Here is a 17,304-nt window from a genome sequence, read left to right as displayed (position 1 = left end):
TTTCACATTAGCTCTAATATGTTATTAATCACTGGTCTTACCAAAGGAGCCATAGCTTTGACACGCTGAGCTTCCAGTGTAGAGATCAGGGCTCTGGGGGGTGTAACTACCAGCTGAAACTGAACAGACACTCAGTTTTAATCACTAAATCATAGAATGGTTATAACACAGAGGAGGCCATTCTCTGCTGATCCTCTGTAGGAACAATTCACCTAGTGTTACTGTCCCATCTTTTTGCTGTAATTTTGGATTATGATGCAATTCCATTGTGAAAGCCTTAACTAAAGCTGCCTCTACCATATTTTCACAGAGTACTTTTCAGATCCTAATTATTCGCGTGTGAAAAGTTTTTCTTTATGTCACCTTTACTCCTTGTGCAAATTACCTTGAATTGGCACCCTCTGGTTCTCAATATGTTCACCAATGGAGACAATCTGTCCCTAACTACTCAGTGGAGAAAGTGAGGACTGCAGCTGCTGGAGATCAGAGCTGAAAATGTGTTGCTGGAAAAGCGCAGCAGGTCAGGCAGCATCCAAGGAACAGGAGAATCGACGTTTCGGGCATGAGCCCTTCTTCAGGAATGATTCATTGCATCCTTCTCTTTTCCCAAGGAGAAGTTCCTACTTCTTTTGACCTACTTACATGATTCCACAATCCTCACAATTGTTTGTTCTGCACCCTCTCTGATGCCTTCCCAGCCTTTCTGAAATACCGTGCCCAGAACTGGCCATGATATTCTAGTTAAGGCTGAGCTACTGTTTTATACGAGTTTAACATCATATACCTCACAGTGATCTTGGCCAACTGCACCTGCCCTGGGTCACTAAAGAGAAACATATAACTTACTACATGTGATTACAGACTCACAGCAATGTGGTTGATTCTTAACTGTCCTCTGGGAAGGGCAATAAATATTGGACTACCCAGCAACACCCACATCCCATGAGCAAATGAAACTGATAACATGAAGGCTTCCTCTCTCTAAAGGTTGAAAAGATGCCCGTGGTGAAATTGTCTTCACTGGTGGCACAAACTAGTGACAGTGAATTAGCAACTTGCCCTTCACCTGAGCCAAGTCATTTTTCCAGTCACTTCACTGGAAAGAGACATTCAGTTGTGGTGTGAGATGGGATCCTGGTTCATTCACGCCTGTTTAGTCTCACAGGTGAAGGTCAATTTTCTTTTAGTATGTGGCTTGATGCCATGCTATGAGTTCATGCTCGACTGGAGGGCACACAAAGTCAACAACTGTCTTCAGGCTTAGGCGTCAAAGTAATTCATTAATACTAAATACTAAAAACAGTGACTAACGAACCTAAAAGATCCATTAGATACTACCAGCAAAACTAATGTCACTTACAAAATACAATGCAATAACTGTAAAAAACACCACATCGGACAAACAAGTGGGAAACTGGCCACCAGGACACACGAATGCCAACTCGCCACCAAACTACACGACCCATTATTGCTAGTTTCGATATATACAGACAATGAAGGACACTACTTTGACTGGGATAACACACACATCCTTGGACAGGTGAAACAAAGACATGCACGAGAGTTCTTAGAGGCATGGCATTCTAACCAGAACTCCCTCAATAAACACATCGATTTAGACCCCATCTACCTCCCCTTGAGAAAAAGAACTGGAAATGACATCACCCATCTTAAGAAACCAAGACTTAGAAAGAGAGAGGTGGGACATACCACCAGCACTTCACTGGAGACTCTCACTGATGATGTTACCTAGTCATGGTGACGAAACATCTGAAAACAAACCTTCCAGCTCAGCGAGCTAACTTGCATACATACTAAAAGCTCCTATACATCTTTCTCACTGATATACCAGTCTCTGATTTATAGATACTTTTGGTAAGGTCTGAACTACTTTCCTCATCTGTCCATGTCCATATATTCTCAAACATTTCTCAGGTCCAGTGTTTTGCAGTGAGAGGACGGTTCCCCTGTCTCGGAGTAGATGGCACAGTCTCAGAATAAAGGGCCATCAATTTAAGGTTGAGATGAGGAAGACTTTCTTCTCTCAGAGGGCCTGTGAGCTTTTGGAATTCCTTGCCACAGAGAACTTTAGGGGTGTGGGGCACAAGCCTCCTTTACTTAAGGTTGAGATAGACAGAATCTGTACAGCAATGAAGGGGACATGAGGAATACTGGATCAGCCATGATCCTAATAAATGGTGGAGCAGACCCACGGGCCAAACAGCCGACTCCTGTTGTTATTTCTTATTGTCTTACAGTCTTCCTTCCAAGAGTTCTAACACCACCCACTCCCTGTGATTGCTAGGATTAGCTATTAGCGTATGACCTGCTTTGGCTGTGCATTAAGACAATGAGTTTCTTATCTTATGATCAAATTGGCCAGTGAATGGGACATTGAGCTTCTACAAGGACACATCAGATTGAGGAACATGTGCAGGTCCATGTGAGGCCCATCATCACCATTAACTAATTCAATGCTTCCAATAAACTAATTATAAAGACATAGCGAGACCACACAGCTTCAGCAACAAGAGACACAACAAGATAACTAACCATGTCTGATTGCAAGGCTGAGAAATCAATAAGCATTCCATTACTTTACGCCAGTTTCAAATTCCCATTTTGCAGGCTGCAGCCACCTTCCATTAACCGTGGAGGTGCAATCCTTTTACACGTACGTCCCTCACCAGGATGGTCTCCGCTTCTTCCTGGAATAAAGGCCTGAACCATTCCCCATCGACCTCCGCATGGACGAACAACTTTTTTTTTAACTCCTGTCATTTTCTTCAGGCCAGCGGGGTAGTCATGGATACCCACATGGGCCCCAGTCCAGTCCATTTCTTTGTGGAATATATGGAACATTCCTTGTTCCAGTCCTATTCCAGCTCCCACCCACAATTCCTTCTCCGGTATATCGATGATATCATCGGTGCTGCTTCTCTCTCTCCTCCAGAATTGGAAAAGTTTCTCAATTTTGCTTCCAATTTCCACATCCACCTGGTCCATTTTTGATCTCTCCCTTCCCTTCCTTGACATCTCTGTTTCCATTTCTGGGGATAGGCTGGCTACCAATATCCAGTACAAACCTACCGGTTTCCACAGTTACCTTGACTCTACATCCTCACACCTTGCTTCCGAGAAAGACTTTATTCCATTCTCCCAGCTCCCCCATGTCTGTCACATTTGCTCTGGTGATGGCAACTTCAACAAGGGAGCCTCTGAAATGTCTACCTTCTTCCTCAACCGAGGATTCCCCAGCACCATTGTTGACAGGACCCTCAGCTGGGTCCGACCCATCTACCACACTTATGTTTCTCTTCCCTCCTGCATCAGCGATAGGGTTCCCCTTGTCCTCGTCTACCATCCCACCGGCATCCTATTCCTGAGGATTGTTAGCCACCATTTCCACCATCTCCAGCAAGATGCTACCACCAGACACATATTCTCCTCCCATGCCTTGTCAGCCTTCTGTAAGGACCATTCCCTTTAGGAGACTCTGGTGCTCTCTTCCTTCACTCTCAACAACCCCCTACAGCCTCCCTGTACCTTCCCCTGTGCATTCCCTTCCTCCCTTCTCACTATCCAAGGGCTCAAGCACACCTTGCAGGTGAAGCAGTGCTTTACCTGCACTTCAGGCAATCTAATCTACTGCATTTGCTACTCACAACGTGGTCTCCTCTACATCGGGGAAACAAATGGTAGACTGGGTGACCACTTCACAGAACATCTACATTCTGTCTGCAAAAAAGATGCTGAGCTTAGAATCACCTGCCACTTCATCACCCTGTGCCCTGGTCAACATCTCTGTCTCAGGCTTAATGCAGTGCTCCAGTGAAGCTCTGTGCAAGCTGGAAGAACAGCACCTCATTTTATGCTTGGAGACCCTGCAGCCTCCTGGACTTAATATTGAGGTCAATAACTTTACAGCTTGAGCTCTCCCATGTCCTTATCCTCAACCTCCACAAAACAGCCCTTATTAACACATAGCCTGCCATTATGCACTTTACTTATTGTTAGCCACTATCAGTCTCCATTAACAACTATTCACCCTCCAGCCAGATCATTATCCACTCCTTTGGGCTCTATCCTCACCCATTGTTCACTTCTTACGCACCCCTCCACCCTATCTTCTATATATAAACTAACACTGGATGTAGATTTGCTCGCTGAGGTGGAAGTTTCATTTCCAGACGTTTCGTCACCCTACTAGGTAGCATCTTCAGTGGGCCTCCAGGTGAAGCACTGTTGAGGCTGAAGATGTTATCTAGTAGGGTGATGAAACGTCTGGAAATGAACCTTCCAGCTCAGCAAGCAAACCTACATTCAGAACCTCAAACTGAGCTACACATCTTCTCAAAACTCGCTATAAACTGACATTTTCCTGGCTACCATCAGTTCTGAGGAAGAGTCACTCGACCCGAAACATTAACTCTGATTTCTTTTGAAAGATGCTGCCAGACCTGCTGAGTGTTTCCAGCAACTTCTGTTTTTGTTCTGTCAGAACAATCTGGATCAGTTTACAAATATATGAGTATTCTTCCCTAAAATGTTTGGCAAAGCAGGCAAGTTAGATGTGGGCCAGGGACCCCTCACTCAAATGGCTCAATAATGGATTTTGACCCAAGGCAAGTCCATTCTGTCAGGTGTTGAAAGCAAACTAAACAATATATTCTAGAAAAAAAGTGGGTTGATCTTATTGTGGTGTCTACAAATAAGGGTGTGTCTAGCTCATAGATGTGAGTGGAGATAATTTCACTTGAGGTGTGATGAGAGTTGTGTGATATAGACAGTTTGGATTTCAAAATAGTGACATATGTGTGCTGGCTACTTCTATGAAATAAAGAAGAAATACGAGGTCAGATAGTCCTTCCAGAACATTGTCCTCATCCAATATGGTTCAGGGAGCATGTAATTGTGCTTTCTGCAGTGTTAGTTGGAAAATAAACTTTGTATCCCATCAACCTGTTCACAGACATTATTACACATCTCTGGAGCAAGTGGGACTTAAATTTAGATTTCCTGGGTCTGAGACAGGGCCACTACCACTGCACCGCCAGAGCCCTAACAAGATAGGATGTGTGTACTGTGCTGATTTAACATGGGTGGCTAAATATTGAAGCCATTAGATTGTTTTCAGTTCTGAATAATCAAGGATTCATTCTAGTTTAGAAAACTCAAGAGGCTGAAACAGTTAAAGGCTATTTGGAGGAGACCGGACTGGGGTCAGAAACAGTTTCATTTCCCTCTTAGAAACAAGTTTCTTTTAAACTGTTCAGGGGATTCACCAATACATCAATATTTTTGATTGTGAAACTCCCAAACCCAAAAGCGTTTGTTTAAAATCTACAAGTTATAAACAGCTGAAACTTTCAATTTTGACAGCATTTGTGTGAGGGCTCGTGTAGTGCAGTGGTAATGTCCCTACCTCTGAGCCAGGAGGGCTGAGTTCAAGTCCCACATGTACTAGTTGTATGTAAAACCACCTCTGAACAAATTGGTTAGAAAAATATCTGAGTGTTTGTGTAAGATTATTCCATAGTTTACGGGACAGAAACTGGGGAGTCCATGGAATGGACAATATCGAGAATAGGTTGAAACTGTGTGTTGTCAAACTGTTAACCATATTCATAATATAATAGATTGAAATAGCTTGGTGTTTTATTTACTTCTTCTTTTGTGTAATTTTTTGTTCTGTTGTTACAAAATGTCTGCAGTCTTGTGTGACGATATTTCAGTGATTGATCACCATGTTAATTAAAATAATGAAAGTATATGATTTATCAAACCAGATTTCATTCTGGGATCTACCTTGTCCAGTCATACCATGAGCTAGAATGAAAATAGTGGGAAGCCCAAAACTCAGTGACCTATGACCTAACTACACAATAAAACAGAGAATTTCAGTGCTCCCTCCCCTGACATTATTAATGATTCTGTCATTAACTACTTTAGACCCACTCTCTGGAAGTCATAGAGTCATAGAGACGTACAGCATGGAAACAGACCCTTCGGTCCAACCTGTCCACGCCGACCAGATATCCCAACCCAATCCAGTCCCACCTGCCAGCACCCGGCCCATATCCCTCCAAACCCTTCCTATTCATATACCCATCCAAATGCATCTTAAATGTTGCAATTGTACCAGCCTCCACCACATCCTCTGGCAGCTCATTCCATACACGTACCACCCTCTGCGTGAAAAAGTTGCCCCTTAGATCAAGTCCTCGTGAACTATTCCATCTTCCTCCCTTCCTTAAAATTGATCTGTTTGACCAAATCTTTGGACACCCTTTCTCATGTCTCATTATCTGTCTTGGCATCCATTTGTACCTAATTATTCCTCTGTTAAATATGAACACTGTACACTATATAAGCATATAAGCAAATGCCAGGAAGAAATGTGTTTCATTAAGTTACTAAGGTTCCCATATTCCTTTCCATTTCTGAGGTTCAATAGTAATATTGTGTTATCCCATCCCCTTCATGAAGACATTGGTCTATGCAATGCATGAATGGTGTACAAGGAATTTCAATGAAGATTTATTAATGTCTACAATCTCTCATTACATTATCATAGACAGACTCCCAGGTATCATTTAGTCATGACACATGAACATGGCATTGAAAAAACCAAATGCAGTCAGAACACAAAGTGTCCTTTCTTGCCAGTACAATGTTTTTGAGAAATAAAACACTGGAGAGCACATTAACTCCATTTCCACTGTACAACAGGAGGGCAAGGAATAGTGTGAGCGTAACTGGTCAATACTAACATCGGGTTACTGTGGGGTATACACCTACAAATCTCATGAAGCAAGTAACACAAGTTAACTTTAAAAAAGCTCAGTATTCAACTGGATAAGGGTGCTATCTTGTTCTTTGTGTAAAGCCAGCCCGGCGAGTGTAACTTTGTTTATCTTTTTTGCTACACATGTTACCACAAGTTGTCCCAACTATATCCAGCTCTTTCTGCATTATCTGAACAGCGCATTTTAACTCTAGCCTCGAGAGAGTACTTATATTGCATCAGTATGACTTATTCTATTTCCTGAACCATTCACTCTGGTCTTCCTATTTGACAACACAGGTCAATTTTGTGTCAATTAGTCAAGAATTATGGGCAATTTTACTGTACTGGTCTGAGAATGGTCTCCATTATTTCACTTAAACCACTAACAGTCAACATAAAATCAGAAACGGAAATTACTCTGGGCTGTTCTAATGTGATTAGAATTTATTTCATCTATCTCTTTGTTTTCGTTGGGTGGAAGAACAAGGAATGTAACAGAGAATATCCTGAAATACAGTAGACTGTTAAATATGAAATAGTAGCATATGACCAAAGCTTTGGACTACTTCAATAATTTCTAGACTCAGAATAACTGTTTCCAGTTTTGACAAACATCTGCTTAATCCATTCCTGTGAGTTTCATTTCTCCATTATTTTGTTGAGGGGTAAAATTAAGTGGGCATATTAAAATAAAAGATCAAAGGAAGCCATTTGAAAAAAATAAATGCTCATTTCCTAACAGCATAGGTAGTGGGGTCTATCTATGCTTTTATTTCACTTAATATTGGAGTTTGGTGTTCGCAACAAGATGTTATAAAAGACCTTGAACACAATAAAATGTTCCAAAGCACTTCACTAGGTCAAATATTAAACAAAATTTGACACTAAGCTACATAACGTGACTTGAGAAAAGGTGACCTGAAGGTTTGAAATACAGGTAGTTTGGGAGCTTAAATGGAAAAAGAGGCGGAGAGGTTTTCGGTGGGATTTTACACCCTACAGCCTTAGAGACATGGTCACCATTAACAGAATGATACAAATCAGGAACTAACCAGATTCCATGAGGAGCTTTTTAAATTAAAAAAAACCTTACATATTTTGACAGGATAGATTCAGATACATTGAAAAGTATTATTGACTGAAAATGTTTATATGAAAGAGACATGACACTCTCAATATAATGTCGTCATGTTTCAAGCAGGTTTTGTTTGCACTGACGGATAAGAGGGTGTGGTGGAGGTCAGATGTCAGCAAGAGAAACAGTAGCATTCATTAAAATAATGACAATGGAATTCACTGAAAACAACAAATGCTGGAGATCACAGCAGGTTAGGCAGCATCAAGGGTTCAGTACAGATTACAGCATCTGCAGTAATTTATTGTTACAATGAAATTCAGTTAAAACAATCACTGCTTATGGATGATCAGTCATTTGCAATGATCATTTCCTCCTCCCTAGCTGTAATCAAAACATATCCTTTCAGTTCCATTTAGTTTTAATGATCAGCAAAGTTCAGGAGCATTGATCACATTAGGAGTCACATTGCTTTTTTAATTATTCCTGTTTTCTCTTGGGGCATGATTTTGTACCTTAGCAACATCCCATTTACTTGCACTTGCAGGATAAAAAACACTGGCTTTCCCTTCATCTTTTTTGAGGGTATGGGGCTGGTTGTAACAAAAAGAGACACATTGGCATTGTCTGCATCTTCCTATTACTTCTACACAAACATGTCTCAATGGCTGCTACCAAGATTCTGTTTGGAATTGGATTGGACGTGAATCTGTCATGATAACCAAAGTCCATTAAGCATTATCATTAGGTATTGCGAATTGAATCTTACCTAATAATGGATCTGCACATAAGAGAACAGCAGCCAGATAATAAAATGGAAAGAAGAATATAATTATTGCTGAGAATCACCAAGAGGAGAAACCAAACGGCAGTTAATCATCAGCTATTGTGAAGGCAAATGAAAAACAAACAAACCACAAATCATCAAAAGGCAAAGTTCATGCAGAAGAGGAAATAATTTAAATATATTTGCAGTAGCTGTCCCAGAGAGTTCCCTCAGAGTAGCAGGATGGGGTTTGATAAGAGATTTTCCTATCACTACTGGGATTATTCCATTTCACTCAAAATTCCCAAAGATCCTAAACATTAGCTTCAGGCAAAAAAAAGTTCTAATTTACATTGAACGGGCTTTTTTGTCTCCAATTCGTCACTGTGCATGTTATGGTCAATTCAAACCAATTGCTCTGTTTAGGGTATCCTTGATGTCAAAGTGAGTGAGAATTGCCCAAATTTTAACATCAGGTTAGATGGCTGAATGTTAATCTGGAGGCAATTTTCTAAAGGACTTCCCATTTGGGTGCATTTTAACCTCAGCAGAAGATTGGAGAAAATTCTGCTAGCCCACATATTCATGTATCAACATGCTGGGGTGTGTTATGACATACTTCCAGGCCAGATGGGATTTGAAACCTGACCTCTGGGCCAAAGATAGGGGCCTTACCATTACATCACAATTTAACAAAAAACTTTTTGCTCTGTTTTTATGTTCTTGCCTTAAAGTGGATGCAACAAAGCTTCACTAGATTGATTACTGGGTTGTGGGAGCTGTCCTCTTAGGGAGATTGGGTAAAATAGGCCCATAATCTCTGCACTTTAGACAAATGAGAGGTATTGTGATTAACATTTTTCAGAGGACATCAGAGGGCTGATACTGAAAAGCTATCCTCTGGCTAGAGTGGTCTCTGAGATCACACTGTCAGGGAAAGGGGTTAGACTGGGATGGAAAGGAATTCCTTTACATGGTGAATTTCTGGCATCTTGTCCCCCCCAGAGAGTTCAGAGATTGATAGAAGGTGAATCCTGGGAATACAGGGACAGCACAGGTAAGTAGAGCTGATCTGAAGATCAACTGTGACTTCATTAAATGGTGGAGAAGGCTCGAGGTGGGACGATGGCCTCTTCAAGTGTGTATTTCTCTGTTCCCAGGTTCAGCTAAAGTGACAATGTGCCAATCAGGAGAACACCACAACCCCCTGCCCAGCAAGAAAAGGTGAAAGCCCAGGACAGTTTGCAAAGGTTTCACCCTCTCCAAAATAAGACAGCCTCCAGATGGAGGGGAGACTTGACAGAAGTTTATAAATTTATGAGATGCATAGATATAGACTGACGGTCAGAATCTTGTTCCCAGAGTTGAAATGTCTAATACTAGGGGGAATGCACTTAAGGTGAGAAGGAGAAAGTTCAAAGAAGATGTAAGGGGCAAGGTTTTTAAACACAGAGAGTGGTAGGAGTCTGGAACATGCTGTCAGGGGTGGTGGTGGAAGCAGATATGATAGGGATGTTTAAGGGACTCCTTGATAAGCACATGAATACACAAGAATGGAGGGACATGGACCAAGGGCAGACCGAAGGGATTAGTTTAATTCAGCACAACATCATGGGCCAAAGGGCCCATTCTTATCCTGTACTGTTTTACGTTCCAAAAAGCAAAACTGTTGGAAAAACTCAGCATCTGTGGAGAGAAAACAGAGTTAACGTTTTGGGTCCAGTGACCCTTCCTCAGCACTGATTGCAGCTGGGAAAAGATTGTTTATGCTGAAGATGAGGTGGGGGAATGGGGGAGGAGTAAACGATAGGTGGAGATGGAGCCCAGCGAGACAGAACGGCAGATGGGCAGACAAAGGATTGGATAAAGGTCAGACTGGGAGAATCAATAGCTGCTAATGGGGAGCATTAAACCTGCTGAGTTTTCCCAGCAATTTCTGTTTTTTTTTGTTTCTGATTTCCAGCATTCGCAATTATTTGGGTTTTTCTTTTGTCTGGTGGATCAGCCTGGACTTGGCTCATTATGTGCATTCATAGCCCACTGACACCCAGGCCAACAATGCATCTGTATGCCTGTAATTCATCCCTGCACACATATCCTGCACATGGAACAGCTACAGGCTGTTCAATCTTCAAAGGGGTCTTTGGGCACTTCAGAGTAGGAAATGGTCACCTGACAACAGGTGTGGAGAACGACAGAAAGGATTATCTATTCATATCTGCTGGATGTAAACATGCAGAAAATACAAGAGAAAGTCCCTACTGACTCTTTCCAAAACAGAGTAATAGGTGATTCTTAGTTACCACACTGATCAGATGAGATACTTTTCCCCAGAAGTCTCTCTCTCTTCTTTTGCTGTCTGATGAAAAAAAAACACATTCATTAGATATTGGAAGTCCTTATTTTAAAGGAGGAATAATGTTTACAATGATCATTACAGTGTCTCTGGACTACAAGACACTAAAGTGCTGAATATGCTCCAATGTCCCAGTATTATCTACCCAGTCATACACTAATAGTTTTGAAATAGCTCTTCGGAGGCTGGTATCCCATCACCATATCACCCTTTATTTACACATGTGCAGTATATGCACTCTGACCAGCTACCTCAGAGCCGGTGCCTGGAGTGAGGAGAATCCCTGAGACTCCTATTTCTATCTGTTAGCCAGGGCTCCCTGATTGGCCCAGGTTAACAGACCCAATCAGGGAACTCATACTCAATGAGATCCACCTGGCCAACCTGATTCTGACCACTACAAATATAAAAACTAACAGTCACTGGGTAAACCAGACTAACTGGGACATCAAACTAACTAACCAGTTAGACTGAGATGAGAAAGAATTTCTTCATGGTGAATTTCTGGAATGTTCCACCCCACAGAGCTCAGAAATTGACAGAAATTAACGAGGGTAACAAACCAACTGAGGCAGGTATTGTTCAGGTATTAAGGGACAGATATTTTGTCTTGCAAATTCAAACAAAACCAGATTTTCTCTTCCTTGAAACTGCTGATTGCACATCAGCCCAAGTCAAATCTTTGCACTTCTCTGAAAATGGAAATCATCCTCTTAAAAATGTGGGTCAGTGACATCCACTCAGACATTAAAATATCTTTGAGACTTTTTCTCTAATATTTTCTCCTTCCCATTCCAAAAGCACCATGACTCTATGATTCTATGTGTGAACACACACACAGGGAGTGTCACTGTAGAGAAATAGACACATAGGACTCCGGGCTTTGCACCCATGAAAGGGCTTCCATTATATCAGACAGCAGCTCCAATGGCAGTGAGCGTCTGGTAACAGCTGAAAGAGGACAAGATTTTGAGATAAAATGGATGTTTGAGAGGTGGTTTGTGGTGGGGTCAGGGTAAGGTTCAAATTGGCTGTGAGAGAGCAGTGGCCCCAGAAGTGGGGTGCAAACCTGTTCCTTCCTTCCAACTCGACAGTCAGAGGTCTTAAAATAAAACAAAAAATGCCGATGTTGGAAGTCTGAACCAAAACCAGAAAATGCTAGAGAAACTCTGCAGGTCTGGCAGCATCTGTGGAGAGAGAAACTGAGTTAACACAGGACATGAGACATTAACTCTGTTTTCTCTCCTCAGGTGCTGCCAGAATTGCTGTGTTCCCCCAGCACTCCCTGTTTTTGTTTCAGAGATATTATGTTGACTTTGGGATAATTCCAATAGTTTACAGGCAGTACTTCCTCAGGCCTGTTTAATCCTGCTTCTTTCCTCTCTGCTAAGTATAATCAAAAACTTGTTGTTTCACTGACAGCCTGCAGACATCATGTTAACGAGCACAAGTTAGGCTAGAGGTCAGTGTGGTTTACCTGAATGTTCACCAAAATCACAGGGAGCCTCCAGGAACCACTGGGCCCTCATTTATTTATAGATAGGGCCTTAGAATGGATAAATATAAGTATATAAGTTAGCTCACTGAGCCGAAAGGTTTGTTTTCAGATGTTTCGTCACCATGTCTAGGTAACATCATCAGTGAGAGTCTCTGGTGAAGCGCTGGTGGTATGTCCCGCCTCTCTATTTATCGGTCTTGGTTTCTTAAGGTAGGTGATGTCATTTCCTTTTTTTTCAAGGAAACGTGGATGGGATCTAAATGGATGTGTTTATTGATGGAGTTAAGGTTAGAATGCCATGCCTCTAAGAATTCTCATGCATGTCTTGGTTTCGCCTGTCCTAGGATTTGTGTGTTATCCCAGTCAAAGTGGTGTCCTTCTTTGTCTGTATGTATAGAAATTAGTGATAGTGGGTCATTTTTTAATTGTCACATGCATTTGGAAAAATGCAGTGAAAAGTGTTTTGTCCTCACAATCTGGTGCCATTTTGGATTACAAAATGATTAAAAAGAAATTACTTAAATGGAGCTTGACCTTCTGTTTAATTGACAGTAAAATATAAAGGCAGAAATGTAAGAAATATCGTTCAGCTTTAGTCCTTCTTGGCTCCAGGTTTCCTAAGGTCTCCAGAGTTTCTGTGAAGTGTTCTGGACCACAATAAGTCTCCATTCTAGGTCCAGGCAATGCCCTAAGAGTCCCAGGCACTGCAGCAGCTGTTGCCTCACTAACATCACTAGGAGTCCCTAGTCTGGGCCTAATGCCTCCATGAACCATTGCTACCTCACTACCTTTGCCACAAGTCCTGCTGCCAGCCTTCTCCACCACGACACCTCCTCGATATCATCGCTAGAAGGAGTATCTTCAGGTCGTGTTCTGTCAGCTAAAGGTTCTGTAACTTTGACCGCCATAAATCTTTCCACTGAATCCTGAAATTCTGGTACTATTCCATGCTCATATCATTTCCCAGCTTTGACATAATTTGCCTGTATCTTGATAGAACGTAGTGCTACATGATAGCATAGCCGAGATCTGAACATTTTATGGGTAAACTCAGACCCCACATTGCCATTCATGGAGTACAATGCTGGACTCCGACTTTCTAAGAATTTGTTGAGAGTCATACAGCACGGAAACAGACCCTTTGGTCCAACCCATCCATACTGACCAAGTTTCCCAAACTTAACCAGACCCACCTGCCTGCGTTTAGCCCACATCTCTCTAAACCTTTCTTATTCATGTACCTATTTCGAATGTCTTTTAAATGTTTTAACTGTATTTGCACCTACTACTTCCTCTGACAGTTCATTCCACACATGAACCACCATCTGTGTTAAAAAGTTGACCCTCAGGTCCCTATTAAATCTTTCTCCTTAAAAATATGCCCTTATTTTGAACTTCCACCCACCCTAGGGAAAAGACCTTTAGTATTCCCCTTACTTATGCCGCTCATGACTTTACAAACCTCAGTAAGGTTACCTCTTGATCTCCTAAGTCCAGGGAAAAAAGTCCCAACCTATCCAGCCTCTCCTTATGTATCAAGACCTTCTGTCCTGGCAACATCCAGGTAAATCTTTCCTGAACGCTCTCTGATTTAATAAAATCCTTCCATGACTGGGCAACCAGAACTATACACAGTACACCAAACGTGGCCTCACTAATGTCCTGTACAAACTCAATATGTTGTCCCAACTCCTACATTCAATGCTCTGAGCAAGGAAGATAAGTGTGCTAAATATCTTCTTAACCACCCTGTCTCCCTGTGATCCAAATTTCAAAGGACTATGTACCCGAATTCATAGACCAAAAGCGAGGACCCTGAATGTCTATTTTCTTGGCTACACCAATAAGATGGATAAAAATTTGTATTTCCTACATACAGTCCCACTCACTATATTGCAGATTTAAACGCAAATACAATGTCTGGTAAATGGGTGTGGCTCATCAAATTTCTAGACTAGAGAATCATAACAAGAGGCAGTGTTGCTCTTGCCTTGTGACAGTAAACACACTCATTTCTAGAAGGATCTCTGCCCAACAACAGATTTCAGGGTGTGTGGAGCAGGTAGTGGAAAGGAACAGAAATATCTTGAATAGGCGCAAGTGTTATTCTCAATGATTTACAGACAAATATTTGTTCTCGGGTCTGGAAACAGCGTTTGAAGCAGCTGCATGGGAAAAATGGACACTGATTGTTCTCTAAGCCAGCAAAAGTGTTCCAAAGCCCCTTACCGACTGTGCTCCCAGCAAGCGATGAACAATGTGAGCAGGTAAAATGCCAGGAAAATTCCCAGACTGAACAACGTCCCTTTAACATAGGCCACAGCTGTCAAAGAGGAAAGCAGACTGAATTAGCAAGAGCCCTGCAATTACAGACCAATTTAACATTCCCAAAAAAATTGTACGATGTATAGAGCATCTCAAGATTAATGGAGATCTCAAACTGCTTTACAGCCATTGAAGTGTTTCTGAAGTATAGTCCCTGTTGTAATGTAGGAATGACACCAGCCAATATGTACACAGCAGGCTCCCACAGACATCATTGTGACAGTGTCTTTATAGTCTGTTTCTGCAGTCTTGATTGAGGAGTGAATATTGTCCAGGAAACCAAGAATAACTCCCCTGCTCATCATTAAATTGGTGTCATGGGATCTTTACATTTGCTTGGAAAGGGCAGAATGAGATTTCATTTAGCATCCCCTCTAAAAGACAATATCTCTGATAGTGCAGCATTCTCCGGGTACTGCATTAATTGGTCAGAGTGGATTTTTATACTCAACTCCCTGGAGTAGGACTTGAAGCTGGAAACCTCTGACTCAGAGACATAGCATCACACACTAAACAACGTAGGACATAAATTCAACAGCAACCAGGGCCTGGTGCGTATTCATTAATTTCCTTTAACAAAGAGCCACAATGCAATCCAATGTTTTTCTCAATATCATGCTCTAATGCACAATGAGGGAGGTGGGTCTCTTGAGTCCCCAGACACTAATCTCCTTTTTTAATAAATTCAATTGGACAGACCCAGTCATTTTGCCATATGCGGAGTAAAAGAAACAAATGGTTTCTCTTAAATAATGCCATTTTGACTTGCTGTGCAGTAGCTGGAATAATAGAACTCTTATGTCCTCACCAGCTCATAAATGAGGAAATAGAAGGGAGGGAGAAACGCAGGAAAATTACACTCACCAGAGAAATGGTACTGAACAGATTGCTGGAGTTGTGATCTGTTAAGTCCCCCACTCCAGTCCACTCAGACTTCATCTTCAGGTGGCCAGTGAGATAGTTTAATTTTCCAAAACTCCACTAATTTAGGGAATGTTCCATTAGATTGGAAGATAATGAATGAACTCTTTTATTTAAAAAGGGAGACAGGAAATGAAAAACTACAGACCAGTCAGCTTGACACCTGTCGTAGGGGAAATGTAAGAAGCCATTTTTATAGCAGTTATTGCAGGGAGCTTAGAAAAGTTCACGGTAGCCAGGCAGAGTGGACATGGCTTTATGAGGGACAAATCATGTTTAACCAATCAAAACTGAAAGAACTGCGGATGCTGGAAATCAGAAACAAAAACAGAAATTACTGGAAAAGCTCAGCAGGTCTGTGAAGAAAAATCGGAGTTAAAGTTTCGGGTTGAGTGATCCTTCCTCAGAACTCAAACTGAAAGGTTAATTCTAATTTCTCTCCACAGATGCTGCCACGACTGATTGACTTTTCCAGCAAGTTATGTTTTGATGTTTAATCAAATGTTTGGAATTCTTTGAGGAAGTCATGTGTGCTGCCAATAAAGAGGAACCAGTGGATGTACTGTACTTAGGTCTCCAGAAGGCATCTGATAGGATGCCACATTAAAGGTTACTGTGGAAAAACAAGCTCATTATGTAGAGGGTAGCACATTAGCTGGGACTGAAGATTGACAGACTAACAGAAAGCAGGTGTACATGGGTCTTTTGCAGGTTGGCAAGATACTAACAAGCAGTATGCCAGAGGGATTGATACAGGGACCTCAACTGTTTACAGTTTATAAAATGACTTGGATGAAGCGATGGTTACCAAATCTGCTAATGATACAAAGATAGGTAGGAAGGTAATTTGTGAAGGGAACATAAGAAAGCAACAAAGAGGATATAGGTAGGTGAGTGGGCAAAGATCTGACAAATGAGTATAATGTGGAAAGATGTGAAATTGGCCATTTGAACAGGAAGAACAAAATAAAGCATTTTATCTAAATGGTGAGGGTTTGCAGTGCTTTGAGATACAGAGGGATCTTGGTGTCCTACTGCAAGGTGCAAAATGTTAGAATGCAGGCACAACAAGCAAATTGGGAAAGCTAACAGAACAAAATTATTGTGAGGTTACGCTTCAATCATACAGGGCACTAGTGAAATGACATCTGGAGTAAATGTGTACAGCACTGTTCTCCTAATTTAAGGAAGGATGTAACTGCATTGTAAGCAGTTCAGACTAACAAATGGAATGGGTGCATTGTCTTACGAGGAAAGATAGTCGTGAACAACTGTGGGCTCTCAGTCAGTCAGGCAATTATCAAATACTCAGGCACAAGACACAAAAGGAGAAATTTAAGACTGTTTACCTTGAAGAAAGATAAATTGAGAGATCTCAAAAAGTTAGTATGCATGTAATCAAGAAGAGAACTGGATGTTTTCCTTTATTACGAGAGGAATTGAACAGATGAGTGAATGTTATGCTTCAGGACATTGGTGAGACCACATCTCAAATATTATATGCAGTTTTGGTATCCTTATTTAAGGAAAGATCTAAAATGTATTGGACGTTTACTAGTCTGATGGTTGAAAT

General features: G+C 41.5%; 1 protein-coding gene across 4 annotated transcripts in view; it reads right to left on the bottom strand.

The window, feature by feature from the left end:
* Positions 1 to 17,304, bottom strand: part of sidt2 (SID1 transmembrane family, member 2) — a 94,379-nt gene that overhangs the window by 37,755 nt on the left and 39,320 nt on the right. For 2 of the 4 annotated variants that reach the window (XM_043676618.2, XM_087976379.1), the window contains exons 9-11: positions 14,715 to 14,808; positions 10,935 to 10,990; positions 42 to 119 (exon numbers count right to left, since the gene is read on the bottom strand). In XM_043676618.2, coding sequence (XP_043532553.2) covers positions 42 to 119; positions 10,935 to 10,990; positions 14,715 to 14,808 — 228 coding nt within the window. The remainder of the gene's footprint in view (positions 1 to 41; positions 120 to 10,934; positions 10,991 to 14,714; positions 14,809 to 17,304) is intronic. The other 2 variants (XM_043676621.2, XM_043676622.2) reach the window with 1 other exon arrangement.

The sequence above is a fragment of the Chiloscyllium plagiosum genome, unplaced genomic scaffold (genome assembly GCF_037043375.1).
Source record: "Chiloscyllium plagiosum isolate Xiang-an unplaced genomic scaffold, Cpla_swu_hap1 HiC_scaffold_29, whole genome shotgun sequence".
NCBI classification, from domain to species: Eukaryota; Metazoa; Chordata; class Chondrichthyes; order Orectolobiformes; family Hemiscylliidae; genus Chiloscyllium; species Chiloscyllium plagiosum.
This window is presented reverse-complemented; position numbering and strand designations above follow the sequence as displayed.